The sequence below is a fragment of the Colletotrichum fructicola genome (assembly GCF_000319635.2).
Source record: "Colletotrichum fructicola Nara gc5 chromosome Unknown KSG_Nara_v1_contig01, whole genome shotgun sequence".
NCBI lineage: Eukaryota > Fungi > Ascomycota > Sordariomycetes > Glomerellales > Glomerellaceae > Colletotrichum > Colletotrichum fructicola.
Window position 1 is genome coordinate 102,896 of NW_027094051.1, and position 22,099 is coordinate 124,994.

At 56.2% G+C, this 22,099-nt stretch overlaps 5 protein-coding genes across 5 annotated transcripts; 2 read left to right on the forward strand and 3 right to left on the reverse strand.

Moving 5' to 3' along the window:
- Positions 1-4,845: 4,845 nt before the first annotated feature.
- CGGC5_v000028 (uncharacterized protein) lies at positions 4,846-5,253 on the forward strand (the record flags this gene model as incomplete). The annotated part of the gene is made up of 2 exons (XM_066150620.1): positions 4,846-5,031; positions 5,089-5,253. 2 exons carry the CDS (start codon positions 4,846-4,848, stop codon positions 5,251-5,253), a joined length of 351 nt encoding a protein of 116 aa, XP_066009843.1.
- A 1,775-nt stretch (positions 5,254-7,028) lies between these two features.
- On the reverse strand, positions 7,029-10,209 carry CXT1-2 (Beta-1,2-xylosyltransferase 1; the record flags this gene model as incomplete). The annotated part of the gene is made up of 4 exons (XM_032023207.1): positions 7,029-9,512; positions 9,582-9,874; positions 9,944-10,005; positions 10,169-10,209. 4 exons carry the CDS (start codon positions 10,207-10,209, stop codon positions 7,029-7,031), a joined length of 2,880 nt encoding a protein of 959 aa, XP_031879879.1.
- A 1,987-nt stretch (positions 10,210-12,196) lies between these two features.
- Positions 12,197-13,985, reverse strand: cct2 (putative T-complex protein 1 subunit beta; the record flags this gene model as incomplete). Its single annotated transcript, XM_032023208.1, has 4 exons — positions 12,197-12,256; positions 12,311-13,685; positions 13,762-13,916; positions 13,983-13,985. 4 exons carry the CDS (start codon positions 13,983-13,985, stop codon positions 12,197-12,199), a joined length of 1,593 nt encoding a protein of 530 aa, XP_031879878.1.
- Positions 13,986-14,874: 889 nt separating this feature from the next.
- Positions 14,875-17,260, forward strand: prt-1 (Eukaryotic translation initiation factor 3 subunit B; the record flags this gene model as incomplete). The annotated part of the gene is made up of 3 exons (XM_032023209.1): positions 14,875-15,140; positions 15,241-16,771; positions 16,838-17,260. 3 exons carry the CDS (start codon positions 14,875-14,877, stop codon positions 17,258-17,260), a joined length of 2,220 nt encoding a protein of 739 aa, XP_031879903.1.
- Positions 17,261-18,644: 1,384 nt separating this feature from the next.
- On the reverse strand, positions 18,645-20,974 carry Tbc1d14 (TBC1 domain family member 14; the record flags this gene model as incomplete). The annotated part of the gene is made up of 2 exons (XM_032023210.1): positions 18,645-19,151; positions 19,226-20,974. 2 exons carry the CDS (start codon positions 20,972-20,974, stop codon positions 18,645-18,647), a joined length of 2,256 nt encoding a protein of 751 aa, XP_031879902.1.
- Between the last annotated feature and the right edge of the window lie 1,125 nt (positions 20,975-22,099).

The following is a 22,099-nucleotide window of genomic DNA, read 5'->3' on the forward strand; positions in this document are numbered from 1 at the left end:
TGAAGCACACACTGCCCGTGGAGAAAAGGGACGGGGGAAAAAAAGATGTGTCGGTATCGGGTTACAGCGGAGGCGAAAAAGACAAAATAGTTAGCAAACGATGGCTCGGGACGGGACCCGTTGTCAAGTGCTTGGTGTGCGTCTGGCTGTCTGTGTGTCTTGTCTCTCGTTCTTGTGCTGCTGGTGCAAGTGCCAAGACCAACAAGGGCCGGTCAGGTACCGCAACGGGTATTGCGTGGAGCGGGAAGGTAGGTAAGGTAGGTACTTGGGTGTTTGGCTTCTCCTTCCCTGACAGAGAGGTATCTGTACTCTGCCCGTAGTGACCTGAGGTAAGGTAGGCAACCTAAGCTGTGCAATGCTAGGTACCTTATGCTGCGCTGTGTGCCTGCTGTACGGATAGGTGTTGTAATAAGGTATCCAACGTTGCGTGTGCTGGCTGGGTGGCTGCCACCTGCGTACGGATACAGAATCACAGCTGCTGGAGTTGTCCCTCGGTTCCCACGCCTCCGTTTTTGTTGGGGACGAACTGGAGAGGCCGCTGATGGTCGTCGCGGGGGTTTGCAGGGCAGCAGGGCACGGTGCAAGGGGATTTGGAGGGCCCAGGAGAGGAGGAGGGACAGATGCAAATGCAATCGCGTGGCAGGGGGGTGCCCGATGTGACTGCAGTTGGTGTTTTTTTTTTTTTTTTTTTTTTTTTTTTTGATGGGCCTCGCCGTTTGTCGAGTTAGCAATGTTATCCACCGGTGGGAGGCAAGAATCCAGAGGTACAACGCCGGATGGCAAAGACCAGGCGTGAGGCGAGGTATCTTCTGATTCGTGTCTGTTACTAAGACGATGCCGTACGCCTTGGAGGCCGGACAGAAGGGACGCGCTTGGGGGCACTGGAACTGGAGCTGGGAGCTGGAATTGGAGCTGAGCTGGTTCAGGTCAGGCCACGGGCTTTGATGTTAATTTCCAAATGCCATTTACAAAGCTGCAGGCATTGGGAAAGCCCCCGTCCTTTTTATTGCAGGGCCCGTCTTTGCAACTTCTAAAGATATGGGCAACGTGTCCAGGTATCCATCCATAACTACCTTACCTTAAAGCGCAAACATCCTCGGCCCATGCGGTGCGATGGTTTCGTGCTGCCCTGGGGCAAGGTAACCGTCAACCAAGGTAACCGCTGTTCAAGGAGCTGGTGTTAGTCTGAAGATTCACAAGCCAAATCTCGTCGTACTTGTGCCCGCGGGGTAGAGGCTTGCGAGCTGCCCAGCAGACGCCGGACTGGGCCAGGATCCAAGTTAGAGGTGTTGTTGGCGCCTGCAAGAAAGAAGGGGAAAAAAACACTGTGAAGGCACCGAAGGATAAGGTAGGCAAAAAGAGAGATCGGCTCAAAAATATTTTTGGGACGAAGTCGGCGGTCTGAAGGGTCTTGGTTGGATACGTACCTGCTTCTAGCGTCGCATCTACGAAGTACGGAGTACCTTTTGGGGAAAACTGAGGTAAGGTACGTCAAGGCAGGAGTGAAGGAAGCAGGTGCTGCTCAGTTCGTCCCTGCCACTGCTACTGCCACTGTCACTGCCAGATGTGCTCGGCCGCCCCTGCTTGTTCTTCCGCCATTCCAGACTCCTTCTGCATTGCTGCACAGACACGGCCATGGCGACTTCGATTCATCGCAGGGCACACCGAGACGTCTGAGAAAGGGATCTTCTTATCAGCCAGGTCTCGATCATCGCTAACGAGCTCCGCTGTGGCCACCGCTAAGTTCTCACATCAGGGTCAAGTTCCAGCACACCGACCCCCGGCCTTGGGAGGCAAATTAGCAGGTGGCCATTGAAACCACTGCAACTCGAGACAGGCACAGGACACGCAGGACACGCAGGACACGCGGTGGTGCAGGGAACCCAACCTGCTGCTTGTCTTGCGGCTTGCCAGCCTGCCTGCAAGCCTCCAAGCCAGGCAGATTGGTGGTGGTGAGGGGTCGCTCCGGCGGGAAGGAACATGGCAACCAGCCCAGGGAGCCTCCCCTCGCTAAACTAACACTGAAGGTTCCTTCCCTACCACCCCACCATTGGCACCGGTACTTGTATTTGTACTTTGATGTTCGAACGGAAGGAAGTACATCCACCTGCACCTGCACCTACACCTGCATCTTGCCTGCCTTCCTGCGAAGCGGCCATCGGCTGTGACTTCCCTGGAAAACGCAGCTCCAGATCCTCAGAAAAACACACTGACAACGTAAAATGCATTTGCTTCGACCGCCAATGTCGCCCTAATGCATAGGTAGTCTCACCTTTCGTCTGATCCACAGGAGCCATGGTTCAACTTCACCGCCTTTCAGACACTCTGCCTGAGCCTCCACCTTGCCTCCCGGACCCAACAGTACTGCCAGCGGTGGCATGACTTGATTCGCCCGTCTGTCGAGACATTCCCTTCGTGGGCTTATTCGTCGATACTTTCAATGTCTGAACACTTGATGGTCTGGGCGACGACGACGACGACCATCTCGCCTCCATTCCCAAGCTTTGTCGATCCGAGCTCGTCAATGGCAGGCACCGACTCTCAAGAGACATCGGCAACCCGGGCCTAGTGCACCCATTCCAGAGGACTTGCATCTTGGCGGTGTCTTCAAGACATTACCAGCCCAAGCATGACCTGTTGCTGCCGTGCCGTCCCCGCTGCACGAGATATCGCCGCTCCCGTACAGTTGTGCTATCTGCCGTGTCAGGACAGCGCTTGCTGACGTCGTGTCTCTGGGCAGGCAGGGCAATCTGCTCAAGTCAATTGGCTCTGTTTCTAGCAGTGCAACAGCCACGACAGTGGACGGGTCATCCGTCACCCAAGTGTCCAACCCGCGTCGCATCAACCACCGCCGCACCACGCGCAGCTCGTCCTCGCTGTCAGTGTCTGTGCATGTGAAGATGGCGCTTGCTTGCTTGAGGCGAGATCCAGATCTCCAGGCGCCGCCGTCGCTGCTGTAGCGTTGTCGAAAGCGAGTCAGATCGGCGCGACGCTTGTCAGTCGGTACTAGCTCACGCCGTACTCGATGGTGTTCATTTCCAGGGCCTGGCTTGTTCGCACTCACTGCCATTAGTCGTCCCGCCGATTCTCTCCGAACAACCTGACGTCAGGAGATTTCAGAGCAATGTGGCCTGCCTCTGGGGTGAGGCTCGATATGTATATGGCGGAGAAGGCCCTCTGCGCCGCATCCGACATGGGCAACAGCGTTGGATTCCATCGCGTTGGCAGCATTCAGGATCATTGGGGAAAAGATCGATACTGCCTCCAAGTCGCGGTACGCAGTACAGGATGACGAGTACGTACCTGGGTTCCCCACGCTCCCAGTCGAAGAGGGGGGGAGAGGAGCACACAGGTGACAGGGGTTGGAGGGGAAAAGACAAGGCGGGTACGTATCTCGCTGCACGCAACGCCAGTGGCTCACGCTCTGTCTCAACCCCACGAACCAGCGGAATCAGGACAGACACGACAGACTCGAGCGCTTCAATTGGACAGAGAGCCCACCTGTATTCCCAGAAACACAGCAGCCAATCGGGAGAGGAACATACGGCTGACACGATGGACCAATCAGGGGTGCCCCGCTGGGGAAAGGTGAATCTTGAATTGACGCCCGCCCTTCGCCAACATTCAACGACGGCCCAGTTGTCAGATGTCAAAGTGTGCACTGGACTGCATTCACGACGAATTTTCACACCCTCACATCTGACTGGAAAAAAAGCAGAGGGCAAAGTTAGGCAAGAGAAGGAGAAGGGGCGAATGCATTCCACTCGGGCGAAACCGCAAGACACTGGATGAAACGGTCTTCGGGTCGAGTCGATTTGGAGGCACCAAGAAGAACAAGACCAAAAGACAGCAGAGACCCTGAAACACTGTGGGACGCTGTCTTCTGGAAGCTTGCGGCATTCTTGGGATCCAGTTTTGCCTACCTCGCTTCTACAGCGTGGTGATTGTTCAGTCTCCTTATTTTCGACCCTTTCCTGCCTCTCGAAATTTTCTGTTGGGGGTTCGAATTTTGTTGAGATGGTTGCTGGCCAGGGCCGGCCTTGTCACCACCAGGGCCTCGCAGATACGTATCTCACCCTCCCCCACTCCGAACATCTGAAGGACGAGTACCTGGTCTGTGCCAACCGGATCCCACTTGCGCTGCCCACCAAGGATATGTTCTTCGGGAAGCTCAGGACAGGCCATTCGTCTTCTCATCACGATTGCTTTTTTTTTTTTTTTTTCCCCCACATCAAAACCCATCAAAGCTCCATAGATACGACTTTTGAACAATGCAGTCAGTTCATCGTGGGGTTCTTCGGCATTCGTACTGCTGACCCAGAAGCTGAGACCACCACCTCGACGGCCAATCCCAACGCACTCAATTCCACGAACAGGGGACGAGGAGGCCAGCGAAGAACACAGGCCAGCTTTACGAAGGTCCTGCGTTTGGCCCTCCAGCTTGCAACTTTCACATGGGATTTCGTCGACCTTGACTCCGTTGTCCCAGCCTGGGCAAACATCCGTAATGTGAGCGGCACGAGAGGCGCCTAGAGCGACTACGCCTGTAGGATTTTGGGATCCCCGATGCCACGACCAATGAGGGCAGCAAACCTGAAATCACTGCTGCCCTCCTCTTCAATGACAATCACGCACATCTATAGCCCACTTGGACCAATGTGGTTCGCTGATACTTCCTGCTGTTTCCGAGGCCGCGCCCCTCTCACCCACGAGAGGCTCACTTACATGTGATTTAGGGCCTTTGTTGGAGGGCAATGTTAGTGACAGACATACGGAACACACTACCAAACCGCCTCGCCTCACGGTTACAACACTACCGGTCGTCCCCTGCTAGCACTTGGCTTCATGTTCTTCTCCACGAAATCAGGGAAGGGGAACATTGGCATGCCGCTGATACGTCCCCGTCTCGGCAAGTCGCCTATGGTTGACGCATCAGACAGTCGATCGTTGATCGCTCGCTCTGGCAGGTTTTACCAGCTTGTGACCTGCGCCGCTCTGCACGGTTGGAGGCAGAACTTGCGAGACTGCATGGTAAGCACATGCTGAGGCTTCGCACAGTAAGACGTTGCTGAGGGGCGCCTCGACAAGACACCAGCTACCATCAGCCAGCCATGCTTGAGGTTCCTGCGGCTAGACCAGCTTAAAGCTTTCAGCCGACGACACCTGGCTGCTGTCACTGAGGCTGGAAAGTTTATCTCACTCCATCCAGATGGTCAGATCAGCCTCGGACAGAACCAGTTGTCGTGCCTGTGACTACCAGCATTGGGCCTCAATGACCCTACTCGTTAGCCGTCTTTTGTTCGCCACGATCAGGGCTTTGCAGGAAGCAGCTCGGTTCTCACACCGAACGAATACCGAGCAAACAAACGCCGCTATGGATTTTGGCATTAGTTGGTTTTCGTCTAATATGTGCGCCTTCAGGCGCGCCCCTATTAATTGACCGCCTGGCGTGCTGCACTCCAGCGGCAGCCACAAGACGGGACGACGTAGCATTGACCGCCTCGCATGCATGAAATGGCTGACCATCTCGCGTCCTTCCATTCATCGATTGTGCGTCTCGAAGGTTTAATAGACGCCGTGGCTCTCGTGAGTAGGCAGACGAGACTCGGTATCTCATCGGTGATTGGCCTCGGTGTATGTGTCGTTCTCAACACCGAACAGAGACATTCTCATACTGTTGACTATGTTCATTCGCCAACGGCATCAAACAGAATCTTGCCCAACCTATGTGGAGAATGAAACGGTTTTGCTGGGCCAGAAGGCCCCATCCCCAACTCGATACCTTCTTCAATGTCCGTCAACCATGCCTTGCTGTGTCGTGGGACCACGGTCCTCGCCTCGTTCTCTTGCACAAGTCGATGAGAAATGAAAGACTGTCTTCTTTCTGCATTTGGAAGTGACCCGCAATTATAGAGGTTACAAACCATTGAGATGGACTTATCGCCCACCGAGATGATGTGACTTGATACCGTGATCCCAAGGTTACGCTGACAGCATCAGCAACAACATCCATGTCTTACAGTCAATGATTTGATGATATAGCTGTAGGCATCATCAGATTGCAGCCCTGGGGGTCAGCCAGACCCACCGGTTTCCCTTGTCCGTGATCACTTTCGTGTTTCTTATGTATTTCACTCCAGCCCTATAAGCGCACAGTCGTAGTCAGTAGAGGTTTCCCTGCTTTGGTATTGAAGATGCCCAGAATGATCGCCAACATTTACTTCCTGCCGAGGCGTGATAATAACTTCAAGAAAATGACAAACCTGCTATGGACCGTGGCTGGTCACCTTGACGAGAGCTTTCTCAACGCAAGCACCATACACGACGAAGAGTTCTGGGCCTCACCATCGCCGTAGGAAGATATCAGATTTCATCCAATGGGCCGGGTTAGCTTACAAGAAACTCATCAAAGAATCATCAATCCTTCCTCTTTCCCCCGCTACAAGTACTTGATGGCTCGAAGCTGTTGCCTGCATTGTCATTCCGTCGCCGTCTGCTCCAGCGGCCGCGGCCACTGCGGGAAGAGAGACATCATGTCTCAGCAACCCCGCCCCTTCAGACAGCCCCGAGGCAAGGGAAGACTGATTTCGGTTGGTGATCCGAGTCATCCAAAACCGATGCGATGATCTCCGCCCTGTACTGAAGAAGTTGCCTATCGCCATGTTTGCCTTCCTCAACTGCATGAAAGTTTCAGTGTCGTGATCAGCCGAACGGTGAGGCCGTGGCGAAGTGCGATAAGAGAAGTAGGCAAACCGATGGTCTAGGGGTGGTCATCACGATACATACCAGTGAATGTGACAGTCGTTGTGTGAGAGGAGTGTCATATCGTCGAGGGTGCCTCGTGTATAGGAATAGCCAAGATGCTGAACTTATCATGTCATATTATCTAAAGTGCCTACACAAGTCGTATCCCATCGTCAATGGGGTTCTTTTCATGAACCGTCCTTCCATCCATAACCCAACGCCATGTCCAATGCTATCCAAAACCATGAAAACGCTACCGCACAAACGGAGAAGGGGGTATCAAATCACGCAAACCCAAGCTCCTCCCTCCCGTCGTCAACCAAGCGTCCCCATTCCAGCAGCAACCGAAACATGTAAATCCTCATATCCTCCTTGCGCAACGCCTGCGCAGCCCAGACCCTGCCCTCCTCCGCAATCTGCGCCGCCCGGATCTTGCCCTCGTAGTCGACACCGAAAAACCACAGCAGTCCCTTCAGCTCGTGGAGCCGCACGTCCACGGGGACGTAGTGCCGCCACGCGTGCACCCGCTCCGCGAGCCAGGTGCGGAAGATGCCGCTCCGGTAGACGACGCTCTTGCTCCGCAGGAAAGGTATGAATCGCCCGCTGAATCCCGCGCCGTCGAGGTCCATGAGGTGGGTGTACTTCCAGTGCTCCTGGAACTTGACCTTGTTCTTCGTCGGCTCGTCATGGCCGTCCCAGAAGGTGTCCCTCTCGGCGTCGCAGTCGCCTTCGTGGCATTTCCTCCAGTCCCCAACAAAGCCGACGTCGAAACGTGGCCCGGCGTCTGATCTCACAACCTCTCCCTCGCCGGCGGTAGCGGACGACATCGTCCATGTGTTCTCCCACATATTTGCAGCCGCGACGAACCTCGCCCTCAGGAAGCTCTGCCACGAACCCCTGGCAGCGTAGCCGTCCGTGGCACTCCCCCTCCAAAACATGACATTCTCCTTGTTCTCGAACGCGACGTCCGACTCCTCGTCGTATCCCGCCTTATCGTCAAAGTTCCACGGCGAGGGTATCAGGATGTCCGCGAACCCGGACGTCTTGCTCTGGCTGAACACCGGAAACGGCGCCTTCGTGAATATCGCCGCGGCGGGCGACAGCAGGAATCCGTGGAGATAGGCCAGGTCGGGCTGGTGGCAGAGGTCGGTGGCCGCGGTCCAGTTGGACACCACGGGGTAGTTCTCCAGCCCGTTTTCGTAGACGCGGACGGCGTGCGGGAGGAGACAGTCGCGGCAGGATTCGCGGCGGGACCACCAGCGGGTGTTGCGCGCGGGCGAGTCTGGGGGACAGGCCGGGGCGACGAAGTCGTAGTAGATCTCGTCGCGGATGTGGTCTGCAAAGTAAGGCGACTTGACCTTGGGGCCGAAAACGGTGTCGTTGTTGGGCCAGAGTTGTTTCGAGGCGTCGAATGGCTTGAGTGCTGGGTTGCTAAGCAATCTGGCTCTTGAGTCGAGGCCGTCGTTTTGTAGGGCCTGAGTGTCTTCGAACGGGATGGCGACGCGGCACTCGTCGTTGAGATTGATTGCAAAGTCCATGTCGGGGAGATGTTGCGCAAACGGCTCAATCATTTCCTGCATCGACTCCATCATCCACATGTGTGATCCAGGGGTGCCGGGGGAGATGTCTATCTTGCCTCCACGGATGCGAAGACCTCCCATGCCGAGCCATGGCAGCGCGAGAGCGTGGCTCGTCCTCTGTCTGAGAACCTCTGGCTGTACGCCCCAGAACGGCAACAAGTCGTCGTTAATTTGAGTAAAGTCGTCGATGATGGGGGACCCGTTTTCCACGGCGTATTCGAACCATTTGTCAAAGTTTGGCGGGGGCGGCATGCCGTAGCGAATGCGGTAGTTTCGGACTGCTTCATCCAACGTTCTGCTTTGATTTGCCCGTACTATCCAGTTGTCCGACTTGGCGTGTTCGACCGACAACAGATCCGGGAGAGAAAGGGTGTCAATGGAGGCGAAGTCGGGGTAGAAGACGAGATATGTGCCACACAGAAATCCAACCAGCACAACGTACCAACCTGTCAAAAACCTCACCAGGCGGTGGTCGGCGCCAGACCCTGAGACGCCCGAGATATCCTTGTCGTAGCGAAGCAGAAGCCCGACTCCTGCAATGGTGACTCCTCCGGAAACCATGTAAAGGAGGGAGTCGTCCACTGGTGCAGACGTCTGAAGCATGCGGAAGATCTGATGCGCGTAGACGCCGAAGGCCGTTGTGATCATGGCCAAATTACTCGGGTGAAGATCAGTCATGGCGTAGAAACCCGACAGAATCGCGACGGAAACCACGGTGCTATCCACCACCAAATCTCTAACGGCAACGTAGTGTAGTACGAACGCCCACCTGATGTTGCGCAGGTTATAGAATGAGAAGCAAGCGAGGATGGACAACACGCCCGCCGAACCCAGGAATAAACGTGAGGCAAATGCCCATGCCTGCGGCGCATCCTCTGCCGTCTCTTGTCGCCATCTCGAGAGGCGGACCAGCAGGAAGGCATCGAGCGCGACGGCCACGATCTGAGCTAGCGGTATGTGTCGTTCCCAGCGGAGGGGACCCGGCGGGCAGATTGCGCCAGCGGACTGTGTTGACAGAGCGAGCGTAGACCTCGCGGCGCAGGCCCAGACGACGGCGATGAACAGGTAGCGAATGTGAGGCGCGCTGAAGCAGCGTCGGGAGCGGGTCTGGTCGCCGAGTGGCTGTTGAAGGCTGATGGCAGTGGGCGATGCGACCAAATACAGAGTAATAAAGACCGGGAGAAAGGTCTGGGTGACGTAGTTGTTAGTGCTGTGGACTCGGTGCGCATTAAGAGTTGACGATCATCAGTTTCATACCTCGAAGCTTTCCCAGGAACAGTGGATCGTGCGAATCGTGCGCCAGAAGAGAAGAGTGCGCAGGACGATGGCGATTCCGAGTGGTATCCACGGCGACGAAAGAAGATGTCGATTCCGTACAAAATCTATGCTGGCCTGGATGCGTCGTTTCCAGTGAGGGCTTGATGAGGAAAAGGTCGCGAGCTGGTAGCCTTGATCGTGGGAGCCTTGGTCTGGAGACTGCCACTTTGCCCATGCTGTGATAGCAAGACCGGATTCGAGGAGGGTCAGGATTGAGAAATGGATCGGTCTCTCTATTTAGGAGAAAGATAATGTTAACAGAAGTTGCAAAATACAGTGTTGCACAAGGGGGGTTGACTTACCAAAGGCGGCACTGCTATTATATCGTGATGTTATCCAGGCGGTGCAAACAAACAACACAATGCTGCAGCTCTGTCAGTACGGCGGATCATGTCGAATTTTGACTTGGCGCAGCAAGATTGAACTGAGAGAAAAGGAAGTCTCAGATGAATTAAGACTGAGGTGCCCAAATAGCGACTTGAATGTCCGACACGAACTGAGACCTAGGAATTGAAGGTGTCACTCACCTAGCCGCCAAGCTGCCGTGTCTCTTCAGCGGGGCCGCCATCGGCCACCAAAGGTCGCCTTACCCAGCGCCGGCTTGGCACGCGGAGTGACGTAGGAGGAGCGGGAAACAGGAAGAGAAAAGTCAACGTCGCAAGATTATCGCATCCTCAAGTAGATGACCATTGCCTCGCTTTCCTACTGAGAAAAAGGTAAGAAAACAGGACGTGAGGAAAGATGAGAGAAGAGAAAAGGTCAGAGCAGATCCAAAGCCCCCGTGTCTGAGGAGAATGAGGAGAAGGGGAAATAAAGAAGGATGCGAGACGGCGCCATTACTAGCGCACGCCCGACGAACGGCCATCGTGTTGGCTGCCAGGCAGGTTACATACTGGACTGCCCGTCATCCATGGCTCTGGCTCGAGGGCATGGTGGTGGTGGTGCATCCATAATACGGCAAGACACATGGGTAACGGGACCAACGACTTCGTTGGAACCTCTCTGTCTACCTCTGACTGCGTCCAGAACCACTGGCATGGGCTGCAGACACGTAGTTGTGCCGCAATACCGATCCACATAAGAATAAGGTATGGAGCTGCCCATTCCCTGTTTGCAGTCTCTTCTTCCCGAACGTAGTATTGACGTTAACCAAGGAACGCAGTCCAGTTCCCTTGCCATGTTCTGCTTCTCCTGTCTTTTCTGTTTACCGAGTACGGGACCGCCCCAGACTGCGAAAGCTGGGGGGTTTCGAGTACTGCTATTCCCGGACGGTGGCTGGCGTCATATGGCTATGCTTGCTCTTGCGGCGGTACACATGCATACTGGACCGGGGTCACTCCTGGTGGGCTTCCCCAGCATCACCTCGGCATTCGTGTCGTCGGTCTGGACAGGTCTTCCAAGGCAAAGAGATGACTGCCATTGGGCAGACAATGCCCCGAGCGTGCTTCTCTGTACATACGTACAATAATATGGAACTATTGCGGTACAGGCTTATGTGTCCCCCGTACACATCAAGAGGCGGTGTTTTCGTGTGGAGAAGAAAGAAAGGGACGCTGGCGCAATGCGACTCAGCGCCCATGGACAATGCTCTTCGCTTCGGATCCATCCCTCGACATTCCGATCCGCGGGCCGGTGGATCTAACTTGATTCGGATGACATAGGACATGGATACGGAGAGACAGACGAACAGAGAGTGCGGAAGGCAGCAGGAGATGAAGAACGACAGTCGACGAATGTTGAGATGAACATCATCGTCTCGTAGTTCTCCAAGCACCGGGAGTTTTAGTTCAGGGGGGGAGGGGCTGTCTGGCTGCATCTTCAGATGCATTGTGCTCAGCTGGCTGCAGGGCATTTTCCCAAAGTTTCAGCGTGGCGTGCGGAGAACCTAGCTGGCGCTGTGTTCCTCGTCGATCCGGCACTTTGGACCCTTTTCTTGGCGTCTGCCTAGGAGGACAGGGCGCTGGCCGGTATCACTTAATATCCAAGAAGCTTCTTTTGATCACCCATGACCATGCCGACGACCCGATAGGGCAGCTAATGGCGCATTTTTGGCAGGCTTCTAGCCCGGCCATCGTGTGCGAAACCTCCGACTTGCGAGCAGCAACCGGCGGGAGGCCGGGGCCGGGGGCCGGAGAAGCTTTTCGGTGTTGCCTTCTGAGTTTTGGCTTCAAATATGTCCTCCGTATCTCTTATATTGACCTGTCGGATAGTCCCGGCTGCGTCCTTTTTTTGTTTGTAGTTCTCCAAGAGAACGGCGGCGCCGATTTCTATCTGCGAGAAATGCGAACTTCCTCAACTCATAGTTGCGACAGAATGAAACACCAGCAGGCTGATCCCAGTGGTAAGTTTCCATCAGATAGACAGACAAGGTGGCAATCAGGCTCTTTCATGACACTAGCATTGATTCATCAGCCTCCGAGGTTGATCCCTACGTCTATGGTATTGGCTTTTGTCTTCTCTCAGTCGTCAACATGCGAACATGACTCTCTTTTTTGGCCTTTTGCCCTCCCAACCCTGCCGAGAACTCCTGCGTGATGCCATCACTGTTGTCTCGATTAAGCCCGCTGCCTTTGTCTAGGGGCAGCGCGAATAATATCGTCTACACGGAGAAGAAGCTGTTGGAAGTTAGATACTTGTACCGCCATCATAAAGAACTTGGATCAACATACCTCTGCTGCTTCGCTGGCAGAAGAAACAACCGCTCTCTTCAGCTTGTAGCTCTCGACGACACCCAGGTCGCGCATGTCGGCAATACCACCGCCGGGCGTCAGCAGGTCGAGTCCGTAATTCGTCATGCCGTCATAGATAGCCTTCCTCAAACGGGCGACAAGCTCGCCAGAGTCAAGACCGGCGTTGTCAGCCAGGATGGTGGGAAGCTGGCGCAGAGCAACAGCGAAGCTGCTGACGGCCATCTGCTTCTTGCCCTCAACGCGGGTAGCGGCGCCCTCGACGGCCTTGGCCATGTTCATCTCAGCACATCCACCGCCAAGAGTGGTCCAGGGCTCCTTCACCGTCTGTGACAGGACGGCCAGCGCATCGTGCAGACTGCGCTCAGCCTCGTCCAGGAGCTGATCCGTAGCACCACGCAGCACAATCGTGCAAGCCTTGCCCGCAGCGACACCGGAGAACTTGATCAGAGTGTCCTCGCCAATAATGACCTCCTCGATCACATCACACGATCCCAACTTGACCTGCTCGGGGTGGTCGAAAGTAGAAGCAATCTCACCGCCCGTGACCAAAGCCAGTCTCTCGATACCGTCAAAGTCGGCGTGCTCGATTGACATGATGCCCGCGTCCGTGAAGAGCTGCTCGGGCCAGTTGTAGATGAGTTGTCTGTTGATGAAGCAGTTGATACCGTGCGCCTTGATCTTCTCGACCTTGGCCTTCATCTTCTCCTTCTCCGCCTTCTCGAGATCAGCCAGCTTGCTGGTGGATCCGACCTTGACACGAGCGCCAAAGATCTTGATCTTGTCCGTGTCCATCGATGTGTTGGCAACGAGAATCTTGGCCTTCTCCAAACGCTTGGGCTGGTTGACACCAATCTTCTTATCGAGAATAAACCCCTCGTCGAGGTAGGAGTCGCTCAGCTTGCCGCCGGCCTTCTTGATAATCTGGATGTGGCTCAAGTCGGATGAGTTCTTGAGTCGGAGCACGGCGTCGGTGGCGAGCTTGGAGAAGTGGTCGCGGTCCTGGGCGAGGACCTTGGAGCTAAGGGTGGTACGGGCGATGGCCTGCATGTCTTTTCTGAAGGCCTCGGGGTTGTTGCTGCGGTCGACGGCAAGCTCGTTCAGGGCCTTGAGGGCAGCCTGGCTGGCTATTCTGTAACCCTCAATGATGGTCTGGGGGTGGATCTTCTTGTCGACGAGCTTCTCAGCTTCACGGAGGAGCTCCGCGGCGAGGACAGCGACGGAGGTGGTGCCGTCACCGACTTCGTCATCCTGAACCTTGGAGATGTTGACGAGGACCTTCGCGGCCGCGTTGTCGAGGGCAATAGACTTGAGGATGGTGGCACCGTCGTTCGTGACCATAATCTCGCCGGTCGAGCTGGATGGTTGTTTGTCAGCCAAGGCGGTGGACCCTTGATGATGCTCATGGCGGGGTTCACGGGGGTTCAACCTACGCAGACTGCAGAATCTTGTCCATACCCTTGGGGCCGAGGGTGCTCTTCACGAGGTCGCCAACTGCGATGGCGCCCACGAATGCGGAGAGACGGGCATTCTCTCCCTTCTCCTCGGTGGTTCCGTCCTCGAAGATTTGTGTCGGGCTGAAGGACGACTGGAGGGGTCCAAATCAGTACAGGAGGCTCAGACAAGACGTGGCAGGTCCACGAGGGCGACGAACCATTGTGAATATATTATCCAGACACTCTGTTTCGGATCGAGACGGTGACTGATGTGGCGGGGGAGGGAATCAAGGTCGTGGTTTGTACGGGTTCCTTCAGCCTTGGGAGCTTCACTGAGAAAATCGACCTCGAAAATTTGGGGGGGGTTCAGCCTGGCGAAGTGGGGTGGTCTGGGCAGCAGCTTCCAGGCGCGCTGTGATTAGCGAAGCAGAGCTGCTGGACTGTTTCTACAGACGTCCATCCTCCACTGAAGCCGCTGTGTGTGGCCAGTGCACGGCAGGTACCTTACACCGCAGGGCATCAACGGGCGGGAGGGGCAGGTCAAGGGCGGTGAAGAGTAGGTAGAGAGCTTCGCAGTGACAGCGATAGGGGACCGGCAGAATCACACGTGACTGAAATCAGGTAGCGAGGGGCTCTATCCGGAGCCGGAAGAACCAGCTATTCCAGCCCACACGAATGCCAGACCTACCGCCGAAAACTTCACAGAAGAAGCCCAAATTGTGTGCGAAGTAGCTGTTGACCCCCTGGTATTATTCTTTTCGAAGCTCATCAACGCTGTCAAAGTCACCAGCATCTGACTCTTCAGCCTATCAGTGTATTTTGCGCCAAACTTCGGCCTTTGAAGCCTGTATCTTCAGCCAGCCGAAGCGGTCCGCAGCTCGGAAACCCTCACAAACCGAAAAAAAATCGCGGGGCACTTTTTCGTCCAAAGAAAGGCCAGGACACCACCCCACATCTCACAACTGGGCACCTCTTTTTTTCCCACCACATCAAACAGCATCGCACCGCAAATCGCGCCCTTCACCGAGACACACCCCCTCCCATTCCTTGCCACCAACGAAAAACTACTGCGAACCCCGACCGTTGTTGCTGTGTCCCAAAGTCGCAATCATGGCGTTCGCCCAGCTGCAGGACGCGAACCTCGACGAGGAGGAGTACGATGAGGAGGAGATTGACATTTCCGACCTGCGCGAGAAGTACGAGGTTCAGTTGGAGCAGGGTTACGACGCTTTCGTCGTCGTCGACGGCCTCCCCGAGGTTACCGAGGAACAGAAGCCCAAGCTTGTCAAGTTCTTGTTGAAAAAGTTGAACTCTGTTGGAAAGACGAGGGAGGATCTGATTTACATGCCCATGGGCGACAACGGCAAGTCGCTGAGGTACGTCTCGCCCAGTGGATCTGCTGCACCTGCTCCCGCGCTGCGGGGGGTCAGGTTGCGCAAAGAAAGAAGCACGATGGGATGCTGACACCCAGAACAGATTTGCCTTCGTCGAGTTCTCCTCCCCCGGTGAGGCCGCCGCCGCTGTCCGCGGACTTGACCAGGTCCCTCTCGACAAGAAGCACACCCTTCGCGTTAACAAGCTTACCGATATTGAGCGCTATGGAAAGGAGGGCAAGGTTCAGGAGGAGTACACGCCGCCTCAGATTGAGGAGTTTATCGAGAAGGAGCACTTGAGATCATTCCTGAAGGACCCCAGTGGTCGCGGCAGAGATCAGTTCGCCATGTACCGTGGCGAGACTGTTGGCGTTTTCTGGAACAACGAGAAGGACGTGCCCGAGAACATCGTCGACCGTCAGAACTGGACCGACAGCTTCGTCCGCTGGTCGCCCCAGGGCACCTACCTCACCTCGGTCCACAACCAGGGTGTTCAGATCTGGGGCGGTGCCTCATGGACACGGCAGCAGCGTTTCGCCCACCCCAACGTTACCTTTGTCGACTGGTCCCCCAACGAGAACTACCTTGTTACCTGGTCTGCCCGCCCCATCTCCATCCCCGAGGAGGGCCACCCCGCGCTGTCCATCGACGAGGATGGCAAGAACTACATCGTCTGGAGCGTCGAGAGCGGCAAGCCTCTGCGTTCCTTCGCCAACCTGGACATGACTGGCCTGGACGAGGCCAAGCAGCGCAAGCTCCTCTGGCCCGCGTTCAAGTGGTCCGCCGACGAGAAGTACGTTGCCCGTCTCAACTACCAGACCGGTATCTCTATCTACGAACTCCCCCGCATGAACCTCCTCGACAAGACCTCCATCAAGATCGAGGGTGTTATGGACTTCGACTGGGCCCCCGCCACCGTGCAAAGAGAGGGCGTCAAGACATACGAGCAGCTCCTTACCTACTGGACCCCTGAAATCGGCAGCAACCCCGCCAAGGTCGGCCTCATGAGCATCCCCAACAAGGAAGTCGTCAGACAACTGCCCCTCTTCTCTGTCTCCGACGCCAAGCTCCACTGGCAATCCGAGGCCGCCTACCTCTGCGTCAAGGTCGACCGTCACTCCAAGTCCAAGAAGTCGCAGGCCACAACCCTCGAGATCTTCCGCATCAAGGAGAAGGGCGTCCCCGTCGAGGTTGTCGACACCATCAAGGACACTGTCATCAACTTTGCGTGGGAACCCAAGGGCGACAGATTCGTCATCATCACAACAACGGAGCCCGTCGGCCCAACGGCCGTCGCCCCCAAGACGTCCGTTGCCTTCTTCTGCCCCGAGAAGGCCAAGGGCAACGCCGTCGGCAACTTCAAGCACCTCCGCACGTTGGACAAGAAGAACAGCAACGCCATTTACTGGTCTCCTCGCGGACGTTTCGTCGTCATCGCCACCGTCCACAACCAGCAGAGCTCCGACCTGGACTTCTTCGACCTCGACTTCGAGGGTGAGAAGCCCGAGTCCGACAAGGACCTGACCGCAAACCTCCAGCTCATGAACACTGGCGACCACTACGGTGTCACCGACATTGAGTGGGACTCCTCAGGACGTTTCGTCGCCTCCTGGGCTTCTGCCTGGAAGTCACCCGTATGTCTTACTCCACTGACTCACACCCCTTGACTCATTCGACTCACCGCTAACTTTTGCTTACAGATGGAAAACGGCTACCACATCTACGACTTCAAGGGTGAGTGCCTCCGTGAGGAGCCCATCGAGAAGTTCAAGCAGCTGGCGTGGCGGCCCCGCCCCGCGACTCTCCTTAGCAAGGAGGAGCAGAAGCAGATCCGCAAGAACCTCCGCGAGTACTCCCGCGTCTTCGAGCAGGAGGACCAGGACCGTGGCGCCTCCGCCGACCGCGAGGTCGTCGAGGGCCGCCGCCGCCAGTTGGCCGAGTGGCACGCCTGGCGCGAGTCCCTCGAGGAGGAGGTCTCCATGGAGCGCGAAGACCTCGGCCTGCCCAGCGACATTGTCGCCCACCTCCTCTCCAAGAAGGCCGCGGTGCCCGAGGGCGAGGAGCAGATCATCGAGGAGATTGTGGAGGAGGTGCTCGAGGAGTCCGAGGAGGTTGTTGCCTAGAGAGAGGGGGTGTTTTCCTTTGCTTTTCCTGGTTTAGATCATCAGCCGCGACGGGAAGTATCATTGCGCAAAAAAGGTAGTGGAGGAGGAGAAGAGAGTTGAAAAGTATAGGGATCAAAGCCTCCATTCCCAGTTGTTTGTTCCATTTGGGCGGTCAGGTGGAGGCTGGGGTGGTAAAGGACGGCTAATTCATTATGGATTTGAAAGACACCACACCTTTCGCATCACCAATGTGTATGATGATGATTTACATGAGGGTATTTGTTGGAGTAGGTTTCTTAACGGCCTTTTGCCCCTCAGCTTAATGATGAAGCGAGTGAAAACGCCTGGTTCTCCAAAAAAATTTTGCGATGCCATATTCGGTGCGTTATCCTAGCGTTGAGTAGGGGCTTCAACATCGTCTCTCAGGGACCCCCACAAGATGCATTTCGGCAGCAGCCTGCCCAAGCCGAAGCATGCGTTCCCAATGTCATACCCTTTCATTCTACATCTCATTCGGTATCCTGGAGACATTCACGCATCATGCGGGCAATCACCCCGGAGGCACAAATACACAACACTCTCCATGGATTTCTTCTACAATACGACTTTGATGACGAATAGGATATTCCCCAAACACCCCCCAGCACAGAAAAGTGATCAACACCTGCTCCAAAGTTCAACACAGAACTCCCACCTGGATTGGCCAGGAACCAACAAGATGTGGATCGCAAGCGACGCCCAAGAACGTAGGTTATAAAAGGTAAGAAAACGCCAAAGAAAATGCAGGGAAATCTTCTTTCTATACAGGTAATGTGTAAATAATCCCGTAGGTATCCAGAAGAGGACACACCACAAAAAGAAAAAAAAGACATTTGGTTTTATCCACAAAGGTATTCCCGCGTGTGAAGGCGGTGTTGTATATATATCTACAATTCCCCCATTTGGCCCGTATAAGTCTTTACGTCGACCGAGACACGGGCGATGCTCGCGCGCTGCGAAACATCCCCTGGTACGACGTGTGATGATTTTTGGAATAAAAAGAACAACTCCCGCCCCCAAGATCCAGAAGAGAAGAATAGAAGAGACAAAAAATGCCACACAAAAACCAGCTCCCACAAAATGCTTGTCCATCGCGCCACTGACGCCGGTGTTTCTTTATACACGACCTCCTCCACATTCAAGCCCCTTTCTCGCTGTTCCAGGGGCTCGGTGTGTATTGATATTCGTCGTTTGTGTGTATGTGATTCGCCTCCGATGGGGGCCCGGGGGGTGACTGCTTCCCGCCCGCGGCCCAGGAGATTAGATATAAACAGTTAGGATCATGTCGTATGTTCCAAAAGTCCGAGTGTAATTCATTCAAGCGTTAAAAGCAACGGGTATGAGAGGCGGAGGCGAGGGATTCTCAAGCCTTGCCCGCCTCCCGGACCAGCTTCATCCAGCGGTCCTCCGCTCCGTCGTCGCCGACAACGGCTTTGCGGGCGTCCTTGTTGTTGGCACCGCCTTCAATGTACTTCTTGGCCTCGCCGGGCGACTTGATGCCGAGCAGCGCCATCTCGTGGCGCATGAGCATGGCGACGGCGGCGCGGACGAGGACGGTGTCGCCCTCGAAGACGTACACGTCCCACAGGCGCGCGGCCTCGTCCATGGGCAGATGGCTGGTGCCAAGGCCCATGAAGAAGTTGCCGAGGTAGAAGTCGGCGTCACCCTGGGAGATGTCCTTGGTCAGGTGCTCGTGCAGCTGGGCCGACTTTGCGCCGAGGGTCTGCATGACGAGGTTGTAGGCCGACGCCTTGGCGCCCGGGTCGTCGGAGTAGAAGCTGAGGGGGAGAGGGCGGTTGAGGACGTTGGCGAGGGCGATGAAGGCCGATGCTGGCGTGGGCAGGTTCAGCAGTAGGAGTGCGGCGACGGTCTGGGAAGACGTTAGTATAAAGTCCGACGATGTGGTGTGACGCGGGTGTTTCAAAAAGAAGATAGGTCACTTACGTTACACCCCTTGACGTAGCCGATGTCGCTGCGGTACAGAGCATATGCAGACAGCACGTCGACAAGGCTCTGGTGGAGCGGTCCGCCGACCTGGAAGATACGCAGATCCTGCCAGGTGTGCTCGGCCACGTCTTTGCGGATGCTCGAGATCCACGCTGATTTCCTGATGTCCTCCGAGTCGCCTCTGCCGCCGTTGACGCGCTCCTCGAGCTCCTGAGCCCGGCCCAGGGCGGCGTTGTACGACGTTTCCGAGAGGCCGAGTTCGTTGCCGATGGCCCTCGCCCAGACGGTGCCTCTGCTGCGCGGGGCGATGCCCTTCCACCAAAGCTCGCGCGTGCGGCGCTCGCGGACAGCGTCCTTCCATCGGGGGATGATGTCGTCCTCCCAGATCCGCTGCAGGTTGTCCGCCGTAGAGTCGCGTGTCGCCGTCTTCGCCTGCCGCGAAACCTCGCGGCGACGATCCGCCTCGGCGCTGCGCGCCATCATCTTCTTGTACTCGCGCAGGTGGCGCCTCTCCTCGGCCGGGTCCTTGGGTGGGAGCCAGGAGGGGCGCGTACGACTCAGGACGGCCTCCTTCTCCTTGGAAATTGGAAGTGGGTCGATCATGATGTTCGTCTGGTGCCGGATCGGCGGGAGCTCGGGCAGCGCAGACTTGACCCTGGGCTTCTGCACATGCTGCTGCTGCTCGAGCTGCTTGCCGCTCCACGTGTTGGGACGCCCCGAGGGGTTCGCGTTCTCTGCGGCGCGTTCGCGGACGTAGTCGGAGTGCTCCTCGAGCTTCTCGGTGAGGGCCTTGGCCTCGGAGCTGAGGTGCTCCAGTGCGAGGTTCCAGCTCTTTGCACGGGTTTTGAGCGGCTCCGGCGGCGGCGCGTGGCCATTTTCCCCAATGGAGGAGAGGGCTGTGTCGGACTTCCAGGAGGGGGATCGCAGACATCCTGAGTCAACAGGGACAGGGGGTGTTCCGTTCCCGACACTGCGAACGCGCTCTTTCTGGTGTGGTCTGTTTGGCGATCTCGACTTTGACGCTCCTGACGAGGTCGGCCTGCTCGGTGTGCGCTCTGATCGCGGGCGGGGGGAGATTGGCACGTTGTCGAGGATGAGGCCATCGGGGATGTCGTCGGTGTCGTCCTCGTCGCACTCCTTTTCCAGCTCAAAAATTGACTTACGGTCCTGATTCGACTGCCAGCTGCCGCGGCGAAGCTTCATGGGCATGTTGGGGTCTCTCGGAAGTAATGAGAAGTTGGGGCTCGGGCTGCGGTTTCGGCGAGAGAAGGGGAGGGAGGTCGTCGAGTGGCTCGCGAAGCCTCGTTGGCTCGGGTTCACCGGACTCCTGTGACGGTCGGGAAGGCGACCAGCGCTCGGGCTGCGGCCATTGCTGAGGGCGTGGCCGTCGGTCTTGAGAGAAAGGAAAGGGGGTCGTGAAGAGCGGGAGTTCGGGGCAAGGTCAGCGGCGGCGTTGGTCGCACTCCTCGGCTTGGCCAGGTCTCTCGTCACGGGCGGAGAGCGAGAGGGAGGTCGCTTCCATGATGTCGGGCGGAACTCGGTGGAACTCGTCGAGTAGGATCTCGCGTACGGCTGGCCATGGGGGTTCTTGACAGCGTGAGGGTCGCGGACACGGGCGGCTTCGTAATTGTTTGCATCGTCGTCGAGACCGATATCTTCAAAATGGCTAACGTCATCCAGGACGCTGTTGTCGTCGGAATGGAAAGACTTGAAGGAAGAGGACTTTGACGATTTGGAGGACGTCATGCCTGGCGGCGAACCTGGACTGGGACCGCTAAGATCAACGTCTTGATGCCCGTATATCATCATTGCATCGTCGGGCTAAGAGGTTGGGAAGAGGGAAACAAGAACAAGAAAAGAAAAAAAGCTTGTTTGGTGGTAACAATAGTTTGGGCAGGACGGTATGCCGAGACCTCCTTGGTTGCTTCGCTCGCTCGCCTGGGCCTTGGGGAGGACGGGGCAACACCAGCAGACAGGCGTGAAGAAGATGTGGATATTCAGGGTGATGGATACCAGGTGGTATTGCGCGGACTGGAGTAGAAGTCTGGCGTGGAGCAGGGGGACGGGCTATGCTAATGCTGTATGCTTGTCGAAGTGTATTGTGCTCCCGTTGTGTGTGCCGTACAGTATGGAGTAGGTAATGTTGATTGATGGTTTCCCTGGGATCCTGGGTGTTGGCCTGGTCTGGGTGCTGGGGTCCGGTTCAGTTCACTCGCAGAAGGCAATTATGCGAAAGGGTAGAGCCTGGCTTCTGACGGGGGGGATTGCGGGCAGATCCCTGGCGCAGGCTTGGCCGGTGCTTGGTCGTCTTGTCTTTTCGACGAGGGATGATGAGACGAGACGAAGGCAGCGTCTGTGGGTACAAACCCCTTGATGCTCAGTGTGCGCGAAGCCCAGGTCAACTGTCTCGAATTGGCTGGGATGCGGGTAGCGGGGTGGCCGGTGTCAAAGGTCACAAGGTTTGAGTTGCTGTCTGTGTCGAACAGGAGACTGCTGGAAATAGGTCGGGTTGGCTGGCCTTTCGTGCGCTTTTGGAGAGATGTTTGAGAGGTTTCCTTCTGTCGTTCGAGAGCGCCTCGTCTCAGGATTGGAGGGCTCAGGGTAGTATAGAAACGAACGGCGGGGTGAGTCTGAGTTGAAGTGAGTTGAGGGAGCGCGGTGCGTGTGTGCCTGGGCCCTGCTGACGATCCCGCGGTCGGTGGACGGGTTCAGAGTGTTGTTCAATTCGGATTAGGGGTAGCAGGTAAGACCGTAGGGGAGGAGGGATTGGCGAAGAATGTTGATGACTTTTGTTTTGGGTGATGGTGAATGTACAGAAACAGCGAAAAAGGAGGGACGTCCGTGAGCGGCAAAGGGAAGAGAAACGTAGGT